At 43.4% G+C, this 22,338-nt stretch overlaps 1 protein-coding gene and 1 long non-coding RNA gene across 18 annotated transcripts in view; one reads left to right on the top strand and one right to left on the bottom strand.

Annotated features, from left to right (window-relative positions):
- The window catches only part of LOC106824542 (uncharacterized), a 107,694-nt gene extending 100,152 nt beyond the window's left edge, over window positions 1–7,542 (bottom strand). For both annotated transcript variants that reach the window (XR_011498780.1, XR_011498779.1), the window contains exon 1: window positions 5,971–7,542. This is a non-coding gene — a long non-coding RNA (uncharacterized lncRNA). The remainder of the gene's footprint in view (window positions 1–5,970) is intronic.
- RBPMS (RNA binding protein, mRNA processing factor) overlaps window positions 5,853–22,338 on the top strand; it is a 168,907-nt gene continuing 152,421 nt past the window's right edge. For 13 of the 16 annotated variants that reach the window (XM_070499835.1, XM_070499843.1, XM_070499845.1 and 10 more), the window contains exon 1: window positions 5,853–5,985. In XM_070499835.1, the coding sequence (XP_070355936.1) occupies window positions 5,920–5,985 (66 nt within the window). In that variant the 5' untranslated portion in view covers window positions 5,853–5,919. Of the gene's footprint in view, window positions 5,986–8,016; window positions 8,192–22,338 lie in introns of those variants that run through there. The other 3 variants (XM_070499836.1, XM_070499832.1, XM_070499837.1) reach the window with 2 other exon arrangements.

Here is a 22,338-nt window from a genome sequence, read left to right as displayed (position 1 = left end):
ATCTTCTTATAAGGGCACTAATCGCATCATGGGGACTCTACTCTCAGCCCTCATCCAAACTTAATTACCTCCCAAAGGCCCTAACACCATCACACTGGGGGGTAGGACTTCATAATATGAATTTTGAGGGGGATACAAACATCCAGTCCGTAACACGTCTCCTTGAGGGCTGCCCTTAGGAAGGATCCACTTCCAAGCTTACATGGTTGTTGGTGGGATTCAGTTCTTTCTGCGTTGTGGGACTGAAAGCCCCACTTCCTTGCTGCTCTTGGATGGGGGCCTCCACCTTTCCTTGCCACATGGGCCTCTCCACAGGGCAGCTCACATCATAGCAGCTGGCTTCCATCAAGGGCAGCAAGTGAGAGAGCAAGAGAGGGTGTAAAATGGGAGCCCGGGTTGCTCTGTAATCTAATCTCAGAAGTGATATCCATCACTTTTGCCATGCTCTATTCATGAAAAGCAAGTCACTAGGTCCAGCCCACACTTAAGGGGAGGGGATTATCCAAGGGCTTGAACACTAGGAGGTAGGGATCCTGGGGGACATGGTAGAGGCTGCATACCACAGGGTCTTCTAGCCACATCCTTGCCTTGAACTTTCCCCTAAGGCCATATTTTCCTGATAGCATCCTGGATTTGACCTTTGCCCCTAAGCCATTTCATATTCTGAGAGTTTGTCCTCTGGAGAAGGTAGGAATGAGAAATAGTTTTATTTCATATCCAACGAGTCCTGGCTTCTTTATGTTTCTGCTAAACTCTGATTGAAAACAGAAGAGTTCTTTTTTTTTCTTAGCTCATCTCACTTGTCTGGTACCATATCATAAGGATCTAAAAGAAACCATTCAGGGGCTGGTCTGGTGGCATAGTGGTTAAGTTCACGTGCTCTACTTCGGTGGCCTGGAGCTCATGGGTTCGGATCCCGGGCACGGACAGACCTAGCACCATCATCAAGCCATGCTGTGGAGACATTCCACTAACACAGAGGAAGATTGGCAGAGATGTTAGCTCAGCAACAATCTTCCTCAAGCAAAAAGAGGAAGATTGGCACAGATGTTAGCTCAGTGACAATCTTCCTCACAAAAAAAATAAAGTAAAATAAAATTTTAAAAAAAGAAACCATTCAACCCTTTCAACATTCTATCTAAAAATCGCCTTAGCCAGATGCACATGTTCATTAGGTATCTTTTCTGTCTTTCATGGAATAGCAAGCCAGTTTAGCTAATTGTTCTTCCACTACATAAATGAAGTCCCCTTTTCTCCAGCCTGCAATAACAATACTCTGATTGTCCTTTAATGCTCTTACTCACAGACTCCTCAGAGTTCTTCCAGTTTCCATCTTCTACTTGATCCCAAAGCCACTGCCACGTGTTTTCGATTTCTGTGACAGCAGGACCCGACTTCTCGGTAAGCAGTTATGTTTCGGTTATCTATTGCTATATAACATACCACCCTAAAACCTAGTGGCTTAAAACAGCAGCATTCACCTTTTGGCTAACAATTTTGCCATTTGGGCACCACTCAGTGAAGACAGCTCATCTCTCTTCCATGTGGCATCAGCTGAGGCAGCTCACCTAGAGCTGGGGTATTCACTTCCAAGGTAAGTCACTCACAAGGCTGGCCACTGGTACTGGCTGTCCGCTGAGAACTCAGCAAGGGCTGTAAGCCGGGGACTTAATTCTCCTCACATGGCTGTGTGGGCTTCCAGAAATGATTGGAGGGAAGTGATTGAACTCAGAACTATTTAGGGGGTTAAAATCTGGAGGCTATTGCACAATGGCATGAATATACGCCACACTACTGCATTGTACACTTAAAAGTGGTTAAGATGGTAAGTACTACATTGTTTGTTTTTTAGGCATAAAAATAAATAAACAAAATCAGGCAAAGATGATGATAGCCTGGAGGTGGGTGGGGGTGGGGTGAGGGAGCAAGAAGTGTTAAGGATGACGAAAACCAATATAACACAGCCACCGGCCTGAAGAACTTTTTCGGTCCAGCAGAGGATGCAGAAGAGTCAACAGACCATCACAACACTGGTGGTAGATACTGCAGCTTTCTGCCGCAGTGCTAACATGAGTACAGAGCCCAAGCCATGCCCATTGCCTCAGAATAGACCTTTACTGTCTGCACATCCCAGAGACAAACATGTAACACATAATTATAGTTTTGGATTTCTCAAGTTAAGCCTCAAAATTAACAGTGCCAGAGAAACAGAGATGAGCAATGAAAACTACAGGTGCAGACAATATTTCCCTTTCCACCTAGGATTTCACCTGATAGGCCAGGAGAAATGTGGCAAAGTGGTAGGCAGGGGGGAAAGCAGATTTTTTGGTCCTTAGCCCTTTTTTTCCTAGGATAGAAAATCCCTTTGTAGTCTTATATCTCCTAGCATGCCTGGAAACTATTGCCACGGAGCTCTGACTTTTGAAACTTTCTTTCTTTGAAGCAGTAAACTGGTCATAAAGATCATTATATCCTGAATGAAGGGACATTCCCCTCACCCCCAACACAGTCAAACTCTTTCCGCTCACTCACAAAGTTTTATAAATAAAGTCTATTTACAGATTTCATTGAGTTTTGTTGGCAACATGACTTTATTGTTCTTCCAAATAAGGCTAAACCGTTTTTCATGGAAAGGACAAAATAGGACTCCTTCTTTTCCTGGTGTATTTCCCCAGCCCCATACACTTTTCTGAAAACGCCCTGAATTTCATGCTCACCACAGACTACATGTTCTAGATCTCTCTGCTTTATTACCAGCTGCTTGATGTTGTCCCATCTGTGCAAGCTCTCTATCTAGGGTTTCCCCCCTGCAAAACAACCACTAAAGACCACCACCATAAATCTGCCTGGTGCCCCCGTGGTGGCTCTTCATCCCAAGATGCCTCTACTAATTCAGTCCCTCCTGCAGGGTCTTGGGAGGAGCTGATAATGTCATTCAAGCCCAGGAATCAATAACTGATAAGACTCAATGTGTTCATTCATTCAAAAATAATTACCGAGTGCCTGCTGTGTGTTAGGCACTGTCCGGATGTTGGGAAACACAATGAACACACCAGACAAGGATCCTCTCATGGAACTTATTCTCATTTTTCATTCCAGAGGTATTTGACTTTTAACAAGGACACAGTGCCAGCTTGGCTTAAAGACAAAGGAATCGGGTTCTATGTTTGGGATTAAGGCACACTTCTGCGGGTAGAGGTGGGGGAGGTTCTCTCAGTACCCTGGGATCACACATCTTCCACCTACTCATGAGGGGAGTCTGACTGGACCCATCAATGACTAGATCAATTGTCATCTTTCTTGGGCTTTTGCCAAGCTCCAGGAGGACAATGCCTTTCTGTGGAGTGTATTCAGGAACTGGCAAGAATGGCCAAGGAGGGCCAAGTGCTGGCGTCACTGGTCAGCACAGGGGCCCAAGACCACCACTCAGCCATTGCCTAAGAAGACATCGCCCCCTCCTGGTTCCTCATATAACTGATGGAGGACCTGAAGTGGAAAGGCTTGTCCAAGTTTCCAGATTAATTGCAGTCCTCGCCTCTTCTGAGCTCCAGTTGCAATTTCAATAGACTCTTGGTTTATTCTCATCCAGGATACACCTTATTTTTTTTCCCCATACAGAGAAATGACATCATGGCAGCAATTAAATCTTTATCAAAATCTTCAGACCTCCCCCATAAGAAAAACCCAACATGTAAATCCACGTATCACTGTTTTTCTCTTCACAATGCTCTTAAAGCAAATATTCTCTTTGCTTTCCAAAATTTGAGCCAGGATCTGCGACTATGTTGCCCTGGAGTTGTTTTGGGTATCTCGTCTCCACAACACCACTTGAAACTCCTTAAAAGCAGGGGCCTTATCTTCAATTCCCACCCCCACCCCATTCCCAGCAACACTTAAACCAGTATAGGGTAAAGAATGTCTAGTGGGGGGAAAAGAGACTAACAGTGAAGCAGGCAAGTAAATAATTGGAAATTGTGGCTGGTGCTGTGTGGGAAAGGAACGGCATGCTGTGAGAGAGAATTCCTGGGAGTCAGAAGTGAGGGAGAACCTACTGATATATGGAGCCTTAAATTTATGTGTTCATAGCAGTCACGTTGAAAAGCTGAAATGATACAGTATTGGGAAAGCTCCCTGTGGCTCAGGAAAAATGCAAACTTTCTTAACAAAAATGTTAGCCTCCATGTATTGTAAACTTAAACTGGGCAAGAATGGGCGCTAGGTGCTATAGTGCTATCAACTTATAATAATCCTCTAATAGCAAACTCCTGGAGATAAATATAACTACTCCCATTCCACAGCTGAGGACACGGAAACCGTGCAGTCCTTCAGAGGTTGGTGCATCAAGGAGCGTTGTACGCTGACCTCCCAGAGGTCACCTGAGACCCCTTTCTTCTCTAAGCTGCTTTGACCCTCTCAAGATCATCTGTATTGGCCTCTAGTTGGACTTGCAGTGAGAAATATTCCCTTAGCCAACAGGTATTTATTGAGTGCCTACTATATACCAGGTAGCGTTTTTAAAAAGCCGTGGGATTAAAAGATAAAAACAGGGCACGGTCTTGTCTTCCAGGAAGGATCTCCCAGAAGAGTGAGGAAGACAGCCAGGTAAACAAATAATTCCAGAACAGTGTGATAAGGGCAGGGAGAAGAGTCTGAACAGGGGCCACGGGAAGCCTAGCGGAGAGAGCGCCACAGCCGGCGGTGGGGAGGCTGCAGAGGTCTCGGAGGACCCGGCGTTCGAGGGGGCTTTGATGCTGTGCCCTGAAAAAGCCGGCCCGGAGCGGGCTGCCCCTCGATGTCACTCGAATTCTGGCCATCCTGTCATTTAAAGTTGCCGACTAGGAAGGGAAGAAATGGGTCGAAAGCGGTACTGAAAAGGAGAGGTAGGCTTAGGGACAGGGGTGCAAATCCCTCGTGAAAAGGAAGCCAACCAAAGTAGCGTATCACCCCTCCCGGGGGTCGCGCTGGCGGGGCCTGGCTCCCCGAAGCCCCTCTCCAGGCTCGTGCGCACCGCCACGCGAGTTGGCCAACTCGGGCCCCGCTGGTCCGCCAGGGCCCCCAGGGGCCGAGCGAGCCGGTGGAGCCGACCTCCTTCCCTCCCCCCCTGGGCCCCCGCCCTCCGACCTACCGCCGAGTCGGGGCTGGGGTCGGCCGCTTCCGCCCGCGGCCCGCCGCCCCTCCCCGGCGCGCGCCATCCGGCCCGGGGCGGCAGCCCTCGGCGCAGCCCCTCCTCCCGCGGGGGGCTTCGCCGGCCCGCGTCCCGTCCCTCCGGGCGCAAGCCTGCAGCCCACGTCCAGGGAGGGCGGAGGGAGGAGGAGGAGGCGAGGGAGGGGAGAAGGGAGGGAGGAAGGCGAGAGAAAGGGAGCTGCTTGGATCCCGTACTTCCCAGAGCCTGCCAGGAGCGCGCACTCAGCGGCTCTCCGGTCCCAGCGTCCCAGCCGCGGCCCGCGCCCCGCACCTCCTCTTCCTCCTCCTCCTCTCGGGGCACCCCTCGCCCCCTCCCTCCAGCAGCTCCTACGCTAGGGCAGCGGCCGCCCCGGCCCCTACTCGGCCACATCCCCAACTCTCCGGGCTCCGTCCTGGGACGCGCGCCCTCGCCCCATCCTTCCTTGCTTCCTTCCTTCCCTCGCGCCCGCCCTCCCGCTCCAGGTCTCCCTCCCGGGTCCCGATTGTCTCCGTCCCCGTCTCCGTCCGCCGCGCCCGCCTCGCCCTGCCCCGTCTCTCTCCCTCGCACTTCCTGAGTCGCCCGCCGCCGCCGTCTCGCCGCGGGAGCCCGCGCCCCAGCCGCCGCTGCCCCGGCTCCAGCCCCCGTAGCCCGCGGCGCCCGCCCGAGGGACCCGGCGCCCGGGGAGGGAACAGCGGGCGAGCGCGCCTCGCCCAGCCCCGCGCCCCAGCCCTGCCCGGCGAGGAAGGACCGGGAAGATGAACAACGGCGGCAAAGCCGAGAAGGAGAACACCCCGAACGAGGCCAACCTTCAGGAGGAAGAGGTACGGAGTGGCTCGGTGCGGTGGTGGGGACGGAAGCCGCCGGCTTTCTCCAAAGTGCGGGGCCGGCGGGGCGCGGGGCTGCGCGCCGGGGAGGGGGCGCCGCAGTCGAGGGGCTGGGAACGTCCTTGCCCCGAGACACAGCCCCGGACTGTGGCCCCGGGAGGGTGTATCTTCGGATGAGGCTGTTTTTGTGGGTCCACGCGCGTCTGCGTGCCTAAAATTGCGTAACTTGCAGGACTTTTCGGAGAGTTTTGTAAGTAGAACGCGCAGCTTTGTTTGTCCGGGATTTTAAAAGCGGAATCGAGAGCTGACTCCTGGATGACCTCAGATGATTGGGACCTGGAGGGTCAGGATTTAGTTCTGCGTCTGAGGCTGGGAGTCGTGGGGTGCGTTTGTGTGTGTGGTTTAAGGAAGAAACTAGGGGAAAGTTCTCGTTAAAAGACACCTTCTGTTTCCTGCCCCCTCCCTTTCAGCGTTAAAAGTTCTTGGTGAAATCTCTTTCCAGCCGAGGCATTTTGGATTAATAGATAACTAATCAGCCGCATTCTTCCCTGATGAGTCAAAGACCCCGAACCTGGGTGATTAAGTTTTGCAGATTTAGGGGCGTAGCGGTTATAGGGAGCAGAATAAAAGAGTTTAAAACTAAAAATTCTCCAAATGAGCATCGAGACTGTTTTAATAGGACTTTGACTTCTGAGCGTAAATTTTATGTGGTGCGTCCGTAATTGCGATTAAAATGTTGCGGCTGCGGAGCGTTCCTTCGGTGGAAACAAAATTCAGTAAATGTAGGAGGGAACTCCCGAACAAACGTTTCAGGATTTCGTAGTTAGGATATTTTGTGGTATCCTATTAAATGGCTCTGTTCCTGCAGGTACCTTATCTGGAGTCCAAGAAGCACTATTTTTTTGCCTACTTTTTAAGATCCCACACAGCTGAGTTCTTAAACATTCTAAAAGAAACTTTTAGAGTGTGTGGATGCTAGAAAGTATCATCCAGATGTGACCTATAAAGGTATTGTATCCTAATATATAGGTATTGCATCCTAATATACAGGGTCAACAGACGATCAACTGACTCTAAAGCTGTTAGGATGTTGGAATTATTATTGAGACATTGTGTGCAAACTAAAATTCCTATAGTGAAACCAAACGTTGCAGAAGATTTAATTAATACCTCTAACCTCTCAACACATTGTCCACTTGTAAAATGGGAACTATTTAAATGGGGAAGATAGAGGAGCGAGCCAAGACCATGCAAAACAATGCAAAATAAATAACAAGATTTTCCTCTTAACACAGTTGTGTGGTAGTGCAAGCTAGGTGAATTGCAGTAAACAGAAGATTGCCTTTTCACCTGAGGAAATTGCCCATTTTATTGTAAACTATTATTTTGAAAAGTGTTGTTTACATGCTAGTTGTTCTTTAACTACGAGTGAAGGAATACCACTGACGTTTTTTCTTTTTCAAAGCGATGGACGTTTGAATTGCAAGTTCCACTTTTTTCTTGAACCTTACTAGCTGCTTTGCTATTTATTTTCCCTACCACTGAAATAAAACTTAAAAAAGGATGACAAGTTTGCTTTTTTAAGGAGTTGTTCTATTTAACTAATTCACCTAACATACAAAGATAATTGCTTCAGAAACCTTTCTGTGTCACTTCAAGCAACAGTCTGTTTATTTCTAAGGGCAAGAATATGTTGCTTGAAACCATCATTCTCTGTTCACCCAATTGAGAAAACTTGTAAGTGGAAAAGGTTAATCAGGCAAACCAAAGGCTTTTTCTTTTTTGCTTTTAGTAGGTAGTAAAAGAGGTTTGAATAGCCCAAAACCCTAACTTAATTAACTTCATAAAAGTGAGTAGAGAAAAGTCTTGTTTTCCTGCTTGACCCATCTCAGCCTAGCTGCCACCAGGTTGGAAGTGTTGTCTGCCCTGTTCCTGGGCACCTTGACTTAAGGTGTGAGGTTGTGTACAAGGCGATCCCAGGACAGTCACTGCCTCTGACCTGCCCTGTTGCACTGATAGTGTCCCTTTTCAGTTGGGAATGGCATGTGGCTCTAGGAAGTGTCAGTAATTTTAGCGAGACACTTGTTATTTTAGAAATAAGAGGACAGGAAGATTTCAGAACCCGAGTTCTACAAGAGGTGGTGTGTACAAAACAGACCATAAAGAGAGAGGGTTTATGACGTTAAAAATTCAGGAAAAGAAGGTAAGTTGGCCTGAACAATCCAGGTAGTTTTGTCCTAATTCCCTGTTTGGGGTTTAGGTTTTGTTTTTGCAAAACCCCTAACCTCTTTTTTCTAACCCTGAAAGCCACAAGTAAAATAAATATGGTATTTGGTGAGTCCCATTAATGTGCTCAGCAGTATACAAAACCACCACACTGGACCTTTTCCCTGCCCACCCAGCGAACAGCAATTTTTCCTCAAACACATTTAAAAACCTTGGCTGAGGAATCCGGTAAACAGAACACACACGTATAAAACGTATATACACATAATGACAAGAGAGGAAAAATGTGTTCTGTTGTAGTTTCTGGTAGAGTTGACGAGGAAGAGTGAGTCCAATCATCGTTAAGGGAAAATAGTTTATTTCGTAGATCATCAGGGTAATTTAGGCTTTTTCTACCCCTTTACAAAATCCAAGAGTTGTTTGTTTTTCTTCAGTGAGTTCCTTTTATCTTCCAGTACATTTTAGCCCTGTTTGAGAGTTTCTGAAGCTTAACTCTGAAACAGTGATGCTGAAACACTTATTTGGTTCCAGTTGTATAGAATGAACAGTCTAGGAGAATTTTTGCTGCTTTTTAGGGGTAGAATATTTTGAGAAGTAGGACAGGACAGAGACTTCTGCTTTGGGTAGTGTCTAAAACTTTGAGGAAAAATAATTTTAAGATTTGGCTAGCCAACTGTAAGAGAGATAATACATCTGGCTTTCTGGCTTCTAGTGTGTTAAACATATGTATTCCTTTGCAAGTTGTCCTATAAGAAGAAGCAGTTGTCAAAATCTTACTGGGATCTGAGATTTATAAGGCTTATATATATGTATGTATAGGGCATTAGATCATTTCTTACATCATTTTACAATTAATAAAATAATTAGTAGTAATAAAATAATTCCTAGAATTTGCCTCTAATTTTGAATTAGACCATGTTCTCTTAAAACACCTTTGGCATTTTGCACTGGATCAGACTTTATTAAAATTAACTAATATATAAATAATAGACTTATAATTATTCGTCTTAGTTAAGGTTTATGTGGTGACACTTTTTCTGTCTTCTAGTAGATAGAAATTATTTTTGGTCACTGAATTTTCAAAATAGAAATTTCCTTTTTGGAAATCAGAATATGTAATTTGGTCTTATTTTTACTTTTATCCATTTCACTGGGTGCTTCTCAGGCTGATTGCAAATCGGTTCTAAAAGGCGTGCATTTTATTAAGTTGAAGCAGTGGTGTTAAACAGTAATTTTTCCCTAAATTGCTTTGAGTGAATTTTCTTGTACTTAAAATAAAGCTAAAAAAGCAAAAAACTTGGCATTGTTGGAATATCGGTCGAAAAGATGTTTGGCAGATGTTGGACAGAAATCACATAAAGACAGTTCTTCAAAAGTTAATACAAATCTTTACTGACATTCCTTCTTTTAAAATATTTAGTAATTTTGCCCAAATATTGGGGTCATGAAGAAAATTGTTTCTTATAATTGGCACAGAGAAAGGGTACCATTGTCAGTTGATGTGGCAACCTCAGGTTTTTGTTGAGCATTAATCTACATTATGACTTGGGGAAAGTACAGAAAATTTTATACAATTTAACCAAGTTTGGAGCCTCTGTTATTTCAAATCAAATCTAATGCAATAAATTTGTATTTCAAAGTCAGAGAATAGGATTTGGTGACAGTGTTTTGGATGAAAGTATGGTGACTTCATAGTAAAATGATGCTGCAAGACCATTGCCAGTATGGCATGTGCTTTTGAGTTATTTTTTCAGTAGTGTTTTAAAAATTTCCCTGATACACCCTTATGCTCACATGCAGTCTTGTTTATTTGGCATTTGTTTGTTGGGATAGTTTGAATGTGGTTAGAGCTTCTTCTTGGATATGCTTTCATATAGTTTTTGTAGGTTCATATTTTTGCTTTGAGGACAGATGCGTTCAGTGTTGGTGGGGCAATAAAGTGGGAACTCTTGTGCGTTATGACAGTAATAATAAATTAGTGCAACTTTTGGGAGGACTTTGGCACTGGGTATCAAAATGTGTTCAAGCCCTTTGATTCAGTACTTTTATTTTTAGAAATTTACCCTAAGGAAATAATAAGCATGCACAAAGATTTATTTATTTATGGGAATTAGAGTTATTTACGATAGTGAAAATTCACAAAGACTGTATGTCTGACATAGGGAAATTGCTAGCTAAATCATTGTATAAATTTTGGAAGAGAATATTATGTAGCCATTAAAAGCCACATTTTTAAAGAATGTATATACGTGTGTCTATATAAATTTTTTTTTGGAAGCTTAAAATAACAGAAATTTATTCTTTCGTGGTTCTGGAAGCCAGAAATCTAGAATCAAGGTGTTGGCATTGCCTCGCTGCCTCTGCAGGCCGTGGGGGAGGATCTGACTTTGTCTCTTCCAGCTTCTGAATGCATTTTAATTGAGGAGGTAATTCTCGTGTTATAACACTAGTGAAAAGAGCTGATTTAAAAGTTTTATACTATGCAATGCCAATTCTTCAAAATGAATAAATAACCAAATATTAATAAAAACTATCAGATGGATTACAGGCAATTTTTACTTACTTTCTGGTGAGGTTTTTGGGTTTTCTAAATTTTCTGAAATGCACATGTGAACGAAAACAATTACATGTCCTTTTGCTTTGACGATTTCATTAAATTGCCTCGCGATATCTGTGGGTGTCACAAAACCATCAGGTTGATCACATTTCGCTTTGGTCACGGGCCTTGCTGCAGGAATCGGGCCTCTTCCGTTCTCCTGTCTGCCCTTTATCGTGTTTATCTCACTCATTCCTTTATCCTGCCTCCTTTTAGTGATCTTGAGCGCTCACCTTGTTCTAATGTGCTTTCTCAAGCCATCCTTACACCATACTGCTGGGTCCTCTGATGCTCTGAATCCTTCAGCACTACTCTGTTCTCCACACAATCAAGTCCAAACTTGACATTCGGGATTGCCCGAATGTACCTCAATACCCTGCAAACCATTTGCTTCAACCGCCGCTTCCTCTTCATCTGGCTTGAGGTGCTTTCAAGGCATGATTCAGGTTTCAGCCTCTGTTTCTCCGGATCCTACCACCGGAATGTACCATGCCAAGGAGATGATTCTCCCCAGAATTCCAGTAGAAGTTGCTTTCTGTTATCTCCACTTAACTACTGGATCATTACCTTCTCTCACTATTTTTCTTTTTTAAAAAAAGAATAATATCACCTTATCACAGTATTCCTGGTGCTTAGCACCCACTCAGACAGTACCCTAGCTCTAGGTAAGTACCACACAACACAGTTACACACGTATATACCTGTAATTCTTAATGAATAACTTATAAACATAGGAAATATACTTATTGGTGAGGTTAGTGAAGATGATTTTGTATAGGTAAGCTGTTAAAAAGCTGCCACTTCTTTAGTATTGAGGTCCCTTGCCCACTGGGAATTTAGACGAGGCATGGATGGGAAATGATCTCCTTGCACTGGTCATTAGTAGCTTCCATTTGGGTACACAGGCTATTGTGCCTGGTCCATGTGACAGCCACTGCCAGGGTGAGCCCACTCCTTCCGAGATGCAGTTGGGTTTTCACCGTTAGAATTTGGTCTTTGCTGTGGGGTTTAATTTGACCTTTTGGACAAGGGCTTCGGGAAGCCTTGCTTGGGTGGAAGAGCATGGCGCTCCCTGTGTTCCCAAACAAGCCTGCTCTGTGTGACAGCCACTTTGGAATGTTTGTGCTCAGTTTCGTTTGGCACCTTAGTGTCTGCCCGGGGAAGGGGAGAGGGAATGCGAATGTTCCTCTTGAACAGTGCTTGCTTTGGTCAAAGAAAAAACTTAGGAAGGAATGAGGGGAATGAACCTTAATAATAGCTGTAGCAAAAGTGGCCCCATGGCTCAGTGGAGTTGAGGCCCACTGGGACCAGGTATTTAAATCGATGCTGTGTTGATATGAGGATGTTGTCTGCTGGTGTGGATCAGCTCCTTTGATGTATGGGGGTAACTTGAGTAGGTCTCCTCGAACTCACATCCCCATCTTTAAAGTATACTACGGGAGAATATTTTAAACAAGTTCAGTGCACTGTGTGTGAGGTGGGACAGGAGAGAGAGTGCTTGACCTCATACTCAGGAAGCATACTTGCTAGAGCTTATCAGAATAAAGTTGCCCAGTTTGTCGTTTTTTGCTGATAGCAAAAAAAAGAAAATACTGAAACACTTGATTCTATGAAATTTTCAGAAATCTTTTTATCCATTCACTCAAGAAATAATAATTGCTAACTTTGAGTATTTAGTACATGCCAAGTACTGGCCAAGCACTTTATTTGTGTTGCATGATTTCATCCTCGGAAGAAGCTGATAGAGGTATGATGAGGATGAGCCTGGGGAGGTGACTGGAGGATGGAGAGGTGGAGTGACTGGGGCCTGCATGTGCAGATTGTGGGGGTGCCAAGATCTCGGAGAGGTAATTCCTACTCCTGTTTCTCCCAGTTTAGTGGTGATGGCCTTGTATAAACAAACAGGTATAATAAAGAACTGTGTCAAAGTGAGGTAGTTGTTTAAGCTGGGAACACAGTCAGCATTGCGAGAAGAAGCGAAGGTGATGGAGCGGTGTCAAAGAAAGCTTTAAAAAGGAGGTGACATTTGAGCTAAGTCTCAATTAAGATGGGGAAAAGATGGTCCAGTCAAAGGGTTTGGCTCTATATGAAGATACAGAGGTTTAAAAGGACCCTTTTGGGGAGAGCAAGCAAGACATGGCAGGAGAGGAAGGGAAGGAAGGATGAACCCGAGGACAGAGGCATTGGTGGGGGCCGCCATGGAGGAGCTTGCCTTCCGTGTCAGGGAATCAGACTCTCGTTTGATGGGAGCTCGGCTGCTGTGCAGCAGGGAGCTGGCATTCTGGGATGTTCCAGTGGGCAAGGGGGGTGCAGCAGCAGGTTTTGGGAGAGTTGTTGAGAGAGATTATGAGGCTAGTAGTGCAAGAGTTCTGGTTTCAAAGTAAGGCAGTGGCTGGCGGTGGCAACTGAGGCAGAGACGCCGGAGGTGTTCAGGAGGCTTAGTAACTGTTAGCTGTGTGGAAGAGAAGACTAGGAGTTTCATCTCTGAAGCCTCTTCGGTTTCTCCTTTGGGTAACTAGCTAGAGGATGGTTGTATTTGAAGACGTAGGAAATAGAGAGTCTGAAAGAGAAAGAAAAGAAGGCAACTGGGAGGTCACGATGTTGGGTTTGAAATGCAGAGGAGAGATCTGATCTTGAAAAGTGATTTTCAGAACAAGTCAAGAACATATAGCTGGTAATTGAAAAGGTGGGTAATGTGCATGAGCATGCCCAGAAAATCAAAGAGGCGTGGGACCCTGGTTCCTAGGAAACCTTGTGAGGGTTGGCAAACAAAAGAGGTAAAGTTTACTTAAAATTTGAAGCTGTGTATAAAAATGTTGGGTTGGGGGAGAACTGAAAATTCTCAGGAAAAATTGAAGCGAATTTTTCAAAGCACTCTTTAATTTAGGAACGTATTGCATATAATCTGCCTAGTTATAACATAATAGTGTTCCGTATACTTATCCATTTGAAAGCCTGAGTGGGGGAGCTTAGAAAAATCTGGGTATATATAATGTTTCTCATACACTTTTTTTGCTTTCATCAACAGTCTCTGGAAATTGTTCTTCTCTAAAATTTACAGTTAATTCCAAGGCCTTCACTTTAAGAAAAAATTCCCCCAAGTTACTTTGTTCTTTTTCAACCTTATTGGGGGGAAAAAAGATTAGAGTGAGCCTTTGGCCAGAGCCCAGAGTCATCTATTCGGAGGGTCATATTTTCAGTGTATTCATTTAGTGCTTTCCTAAAAGTTGGCTGCCTTTTCTGCACACAGCTAGGTGTCAGCTGGTGAAGACAGAAAAAAGTAGTCCAGGAATTTATGAAAACAACAACTTGTGTTTGTATTTCTCGTAGGTTTAACCTTGCTGCAACCATTGTGATGCATATTATGTAGACTACTGGAGGAAAAAGGGAAATGGCAGTCATAAATGCTAGTCACACTGGGAAGATAGTTCCAAATTACAGGCTGTAATACCGTATTGTTACACAAATTTCAAATGCAAAGGGAATGCCGAAGCAGCCCAGCTCAATCCATCCTGTTAGCTCCCAGGATTTTGCAAAGGTAGGAGAAATCTGGGAGTTTCAGCATTGAGGTGCATCTCACCAGCCTATGAAAATAAGTCAGAGGCCAGTTTCCACTTTTAATTAATCTTTATTTCTCATGAGTTGATTTTTTTCATGATGCTGCTCTGCTCTTCCTGAATTCTTATGTCATCAGGTAGATATGCTGGCAGGTGGCCAACATTATCCTAAAAGAAATCCTCAAGATTAAAAAAATGTTTTGCTTTGAATCCCCAGAATCCTGTTTTGTGAAAATTTCTCTTATGCCCACCTATAAGATGGAGAGTTGATGCCCCATGGGAGAAGGTACAGCACAGAAAGTGCTATCTTATTACCGAAGTACCAGAATTGCCTTTGTGCTCTGAGGGGAAGTGCTACGAAAGTGTAATTACTTTACTCAGCATGTGTGATTTACAGGACTTAAAATGTGTGAGTTTCCAAAGAGGCATCTGTTTTTAAATACAGTATCCCTCTAAGCCAGCAGGATGTGTTTTGGGGTGGGGGAGGGAGACACACACACACACACACACACACACACACACGTGTGCACACGCATGCACACACTTCCACTTTGTGCCTGCCCAGAGATGCTGGGGGGTGGGGGACTGAAGATGTTGGTCATTGCTTCTCTGTGGGACGTTGCTTATCAGTAGAAGGAACATGAGGAAGTGCTGCAAGTCTGGTCAGCTGCTACTAGGCCAAATCACTGTGTTCTCCGTCTGCCTTGTCCCCTCTCCACTCTTCCAAGGCCAATTCCTTCTTTTCCAGGACCTCCCAACATTTTCCAGTAATGAGCAAAAGAATTGTTAGAGCTAACACTGAGGCCATGGTTGTTGCAAAAATTTCCTTGTCAATCTTACTTTTCTTAATATACGTAAGAAAATTAGAATCGAAGATCACGTGCATATCCACATATGCAAAATTTGGATCGAAATACGCATCAGACTTGTAAAAGCATTTATGGATTTTGTGCACGTTAATTAAATTAATTCACTAAGCATTTACTGAGTGGTGTCAACTCTGTTTTAAACGTTGCACGTGAACGAACCAAATGAAGTGTTATCCTCCCAGGTTTAGGGATAAGAAAACTGAGGCTCTGGAGATTAAGTAATTTGTCTGAAGTTTACAGCTGGTGAGTAGGAGCTTAAAATTTCTCCAGTGGTGCACGAGGTTCCTGTGATCTGGGCCCTGCTGGTCTCTGACCTCATCTCCCAGGAATCACAGCCTCATTCGTTATGCTTCAGCTGCTTGGGCCTTATTTAGATATCTCCAACTTGCCAAACTTGTTCCTGCCTCAGGGCCTTTGTGTGTGCTATTCTGTCTGCCTGGAATATTGCACTCAGATATTTACATAGCAACCTCATCCTTGTCATTTATTCAGATCTCAGTTCGGATGTTACCCAGAGAGACCTTTGACCTCCAAGTTTAAAGGAGCCCCACATTCCCAAATACTGTCACATCTCTCTTATTTTGTTTTCTGGGTAGTACTTCTTACCCACGGCCATTACCTTAATTGTCTTGCCCTCCTGGAATGTGGCTCCTTGGCAGCAGGGACCTGTCTTGTTTAAGGCTGTAGCCCGCAGTGCCTAGAACAGTGCCGGAAAATGCCCAGTAAATTTGTTTTTTGTGAATTGACTGGAGTACAAACCAACCTGTCAAACTCTGAGGCCTGTACAATGTACCACATCGTCATAGACCTTTTCCAGCAGCTTTTAGATTAAATTTTAATTATTGCTGCCTTCAAGATGATCATTTCTGGATCCCCATCCCCACTTAATTACATCAGAAAGTACAATTATCACATGGTTTTAAGCCAGAAATTTTGGATGGTAAGTGATAGATCCCTTGTCGAGGTTTGCAGCAGTTTTCACACGTGAAGGAATGCTTCTCTCTGGTTAGAATGAAACCTAGCACATAATTCCGCAGAACCACGAGTGAAATGTGGGCTGGCATGGAGTGATAAGTAAAGCTAGGGCAAGATGAATTTGGTTCCTATTTTGCAGATGTGTTGGATTGCCAAGGGTTAATGTTAATAACCCAGGTGGAATTGATGTGGAGATAGACTTAGCACCCTCAGTCCTTTCACTTAGTCTAACCTCAAGCTCAATATGTTTTTGTCCCTTTGCCTACAAAGTACAGAAGCATGTAGCTTGGGATAATGCAGGCTTTAGCTGGACGAATCCAGCCTGTAAGCGCCTGTATGGGCAGCCATGAGGGAGCCTCTGATCTGGGCTCTGGGAACGCTATTGGAGGCACCCCACGGCCACCATTTATTGCCATTTGTCTGCTTCACGGACTTAGAAGCTGTCCTGATTCATTGTAAAAGCAGAAAGATGACATTTCAGGGCGAAAGAAGTGTAAGTCATCGTTAGTTTGGTCATCAGACTGCCTGTTAATTGAGCACACTAGTGCACCCATGAAAATGCAGGCCATTGGATTATCCTCATTTATGGCATTTATGTCATCATACTTGACCTTGAGCAAACTTTTTAAACTTTGCCATCATCCATTGTCTCATGGTCTCAGAACCAGTGGTATGTAAATCCTTGTATTAGTTCTTGACCAAATCATTGGGACTCTTCATTTTTTGTCTTTATCCCTTCTTTTCTTTTCTGAGGACCTAGGACTAGTCATTTAAACTGCTTGTCTTTGAGAAGTCACTTAAGCCTCTGTTTCCTTACTTGAAATGTAGGGATTGGACATACAATGCCTGCTGTGCATTAAAGAACCGTAACTCCACTCCCATTTTCCCACTTCATCCCACATTTCATTTCCCCACTGTGATACAGGAGGCTATGGTGGCACGCCCACCAAGAGACATCTGGAGTGGAGGGGTAGGCTGTTTAGGGGGGATGGCTTTAAGCCTGAAATTCTGTTTTGTTTTTGTTTTTTTACTTAGAAAATCGGTGCCTCTCCTTGAGAAATGGGTGGGAGTTTCTGGGTGTGAGCTAACGGCAGGAAATGACCCTCTCTAAACAAAAGGACTCTTTACGGCCCATCCTGAGTCTTTGTGTTCTGAGGAGGGGTTATGCAGAAAACCAGAGCTAGGAAATTAATCTCTGCTTTAGCCATTCTAATGGGGGAGGGGAGAAAGGAGAAGATTCCTTCCCTGCTCGCCCTCCCAAGTGTCCAAGTGCCAGCCGGTCCCCGCTGTGAGTGCCAGAGAGGTTTAAGAGGAGGGTCAGGGATGGTGCTTCGGGAGAGTGTGGCTTTATACCCCCAAGAGGCAGGAAGGAACTGGGTTGGGCAGAATTCTACACAGTGTGACATTCATCTTTAACCTGGACTTTAAGCGACTTTAAGCTTTTGCTTGAAAAACCCATCACCAGCAAAATGCAGAAATACAGAATGGGGAAAAGGGGAAAAAGGCATTTTGTATGATCTGTTTCTCCATAAGTAAAAGTTGGACTGCTGTAATTTGCTAATACATATCCTATAAATAAATCGAAGGTTTGAGTTACTGCGTTAACTGCTGTCTTCATTTTTCTAAATCTTAAACCGACGACCCGACAATAGCTAGTCACTTCTGCTTCTTGACTAACAGGGGATTTGTAATCATTGCTGTGTTAGATAGCGGGCCCATATGAAGAAATGTCGGGCCTTGCGCCTGCTCTGGAATGCTCCCTCTCTTCATTTTAAAGTGACCATTCATTATATCGGTATTTGTGCAGCAGGATCCTGAATTTGTATTGGTAGGAATGTGGTTGTGTCTTATCAAAATTATTTTGCCTTACGAATTCTTGCTGACTTGCAGCAATGAACTTCTCTTCCAGGCACACCATTTTTTTCTTTTCAGGAATATAAATCTTCCTACTAATAATTAGAAACACACACTTTGTTGAAAATGGTTTTGTGGTTTACTTTGTTTTCAGAGCACTTGAAAACGACAAACATCTTTTCAAACAAAAAACGTGATTTGATACACTACTGTTTTTAGGCTCTACATTGTAACTGTTTTTAGAAAGGCCTGCTGATGTCTTGGGTGAGTACTGTGTGTTAGGGAACCACCTCACGCACCGGATACTTAATAAAATTGCAGAGATGAGACAAGCTGATACTTAGATCCCAGGATGAAAGGGTTTTGTTCGTATATTAAATGTGTTGGAAGACTTTGTATCTTAAATATGAATAGAGAGGTGTAGTATTGTTTAAAAGAATGTGATCGTTGTAAATTCCAAGATTTACAGGGAAAAATTATTCTCATTGAAAATTTCAATGTCTGATGTGTTGGTAGGTTTTCTCATTTTTTTAATACGTAATCTTTTGAGAAAGGTTACTTACTGTTGTGGTACTATTAATTTGCAGATATGGAAATAGATACTGACTGATTCATTTGGAGTCTCATATACAGTATATACATTTGGCATTTGTTCTTCATTTTTAGAGTATCAGCTCTTTCCCAATTATTAGCTATGTAATATCACTTCTATTTCTACAAAGAAAAAATAAAAACACCAATGATAATCCATTCTCTACATTTAAGCTGCTTATAACTATGCGATATATAGCACTAAAATTCTTTGCATGGAGAACTGTTTCTTCATCAGCCTTGCAGACATTCCCAACTGGCGTATTTTATTTAGGTTCGTTTATGGTTTAAGATGGATTCAGGAATGGAGTGTGTCTGATTTTATTGGGTCGAGGAGCAGCTTTTTCTGTAGCTCTTCACTCACGTTCATGCAACTACTGGTAAACCTTGAATCAAAGTGGAAGTGTCCTGATCAGGAATGTTTGCCCCTTCGCTCCATGTTCTTGGATGATCAAAGAGAAGTGTCTTGCCCTTTGCAAGACCAGCATCTGTTGCCATTTGGTCATAGTGCACCCAGCCTGCTGACTCTGTGTCTTAAAAACAAAAACAAAAGTCATTGGGGAGGGAGCAATGACTCAAAAATGCTTACGGGGCTTTGCAATATTGTGAGTCTCTGATTTTGGCAAATATACATTTGAAACATTTTTGGCATTAATTGTCCCTTCCTCTCCCTTTCATAAAACCTCACAGGCATTTAATTAACATGAAAATTGTTCTTATTTCTCTTGTTATAAATCATGGGTCATAGTTACACAGGGAAATTTTATTGGTGTGAGCTTATACAACCAAAGTCATCAAAAAAGTGTTGTTTTTCCTTATTCACTAGTGAAGTCAGCCCAGGCAAAGCTGGGGTGCTTCTCAATGCAGGAGAACCGGGCATAGGAATCCAGCAGTTTGACCCGATCCTCCCACTCATTCCAGTGCTGTCTGAGATCTCTCCATGAAACTAATAAGCATTATATTTTCCAAATTGAAATTGCAGTCATATTCCTTGGAAACCCTGCCATAAATACCTCACCTCCTTCCCCACTCCTAATGGGTTAATTTGCAGTCAGGCGAATTAGGAAATTTCTCATATAGGGATGGGACAAAGAGTAAGCTTATTGTTCATTGTAAAGTCCGGAGGTGGTTTCCCTTTATCAAAAGCTCTAGGATATTAATGCAATTTTTTGTTGTTGCCTTGGACATGTGTAGTGCCCACTCTTACAACAGCGGGCCACAGCAACGCTTCAGTGGACAACAGATTGTCTCCTGGGATATTTTTGCATATTTTAAATCCTGTTATGCACTTAATTCTGTCAGTCGTTTCTCCCAGCATTTCTCAAAGGAAAGGGTAGTAATGTATTGCTTATATTTTAGAGATTAAAATAATAATAACTGCACTGGATTTTTAATTTATTTGAATTTTAGGATTGAGACTACCAAGATTCATAAACATTTGTTCACCTAATTGGATCACTTTGTGCCCATTTCTTTTCACTATTTTTTTTTTCCAAAATGAAATCTTTTGTTTCTTAGTGGCAAATAAATTTACCTATGTTATCCCCTCTTCCCCTCTGAAAATAGAGGTAAGCAAAGAAGAAATAAGCAATTCTACAGTTCTTTTGTCCACAACCAATGTTAACACTTCGGTATGTATCTTTTTTGTATCCTTTTCTCTGTGTACATACACATGTACACACACTCCCCTCTGTTTTAACAAAAATGAGATCATAATATAATAGTGTTTACATTTAATTTTTTTCCAGTGGACACTATGTTATAAACATCTTTGCATGCTATTATGAACATCTTTGCATGCCAGTGGATACCTTCTGCAGCCCATTTTTAATTCTTCATACTATGCCATAGTGAGGATGAGCTTTCATGTATTTAACCCATTCCTTTTTATTGAGCGTGGAGGTTGTTTCCAGCTTTGTGATATGAACTGTGCTGTACATCCTCCCAGCTAAATCTTTGTGTATACCCTTCATGATTTCCTTAGCTTAAACTCTTAGAAGTGGAATTTCTGGGTCAAAGGGCATACATTCTTCTTAAGATATGATGTTTATTGCCAAATCTTCTCTAGAAACACTGTACTAACTTATACTCCCACCAAGAGAATCAGCAGGCCCATTTTCTTGCATTCCTTGCCACTGCAGTTTTTAAATGTTTCAAAGGTTGCTTGTTCACTGTGGAGCTTTTCACATGTGTGTTCTGTCTGTGATTCATAATTAATATCCCCGTCTGATCTGCACAATGCCTGGATGCTACGTATTGACTTTTTTTTTAATCCCCTTTCAAGGCATCTCCCAATTGTTTCAGGCATTGCTACAGGCACTAAAATGCTTAGCAGATAATTTCTGGAGATGTCATTCTTGAGTTCATTGAACACAATGAAAGTGTTGATTTTGTGATTTTCTGCATTAGGTCCTTGATATATATTGCTGGCTATAAACTTAACTGGTGATGAAGCCAATACTGTGGGTGTTCTGTGTGCATGTACAGAATTTCATTGAGTCAGTTCCGGCATTTGTCAGGTGAATCAATAACTCTGCCAATTAAACTGTATTGTGGGATGCGTCCCAATTTCAGAGATGTTACATTGTGGAAACATGTGTCAGAACCGGTGGATATGTCCTCGCATCTCTGCTTTTCTAGCTACATGGTTGGCTTGCTCTTGAGGTGAGGATAGTGACACTCTTAGACACGATGGTCAGTTTGACATAAGTTTTGGTGAACACTAGCCCCGTACATACCTGGAAGGAATTTTTGTAGATACAGTTAAAACAATAATGCCTTTTATTAGGTGTGGACCATGCACTGCATCTACTAGTGAAAATGTTCCTTTTCCTCCCCTCTGTATTGAGGAGGAAAGCCTGGAGCTCTAATGTAGAAGCTGCCAAGTGTTTCTCAGTGTGAGTGACAGACCCTCAGGGCATTCTCATCCTCCTCAGAGGGGCTGTTTTCTCTGTGGATGCCCACAACATACCAAGAGCCAAATACAGTCTGAGGCGTGGAGCTCAGGTCTCCCGATGTGGGCAGGGCAGTCGCCATTTACCCCAGCCCACAAGGCCTCCTTAATTGTTAGCAGAACATTCCTGCAGAGCACACACCCTCCACAAAGCCTACACACATGTTCTTAGAGTGTGACACTGGGAAATGAGCAGATGTAATGGAAACCTCAGTCTTGACTCATCCTGACTGTTACATATGAATGGAATTTGCATCTCATTCAGCGTTTAATACTTTTTCAGGGTAAGTTGCCATTGAGGTCATGAAATACTGAATTTATATGCACGTGGCATCTTTCTCAAAGGACCTGAAATCTCTTTTGCAAATAGAAATATACTTTCTTTTCCTTGAGTCCTTGATTCCGGTTGACAGATGGCGAAGGAGTTGATGAAGAGAATGTTGATTAGTGATGAAGAGGTACAACTCCCCTGGGGTATAGTCATTGGTCCTTGTTGAAGACAGGCTGTGAGCCCAGTGTTGTCTTGGCCATTCAGGGGGGCAAGTAGAAGTGCTTACAGAAAAGCAGTTTTCCTGCCTACTTGGAAAGACCCAGAACACAGAAACACAATGGGTAACGCAGAAAACAATGGGGAAATAATGAGTTCTTATATAAATTAACAACATTGTGTAATATAAACAGGGCTTAGAAATTTGAAGAGAGAGATCAATGTGGGTGAGAATAAAACAG

This window comes from Equus asinus, chromosome 27 (genome assembly GCF_041296235.1).
Source record: "Equus asinus isolate D_3611 breed Donkey chromosome 27, EquAss-T2T_v2, whole genome shotgun sequence".
Taxonomy (NCBI): Eukaryota; Metazoa; Chordata; class Mammalia; order Perissodactyla; family Equidae; genus Equus; species Equus asinus.
Note: the sequence above shows the minus strand (reverse complement) of the source record. Positions and strands in the feature narration are given on the sequence as shown.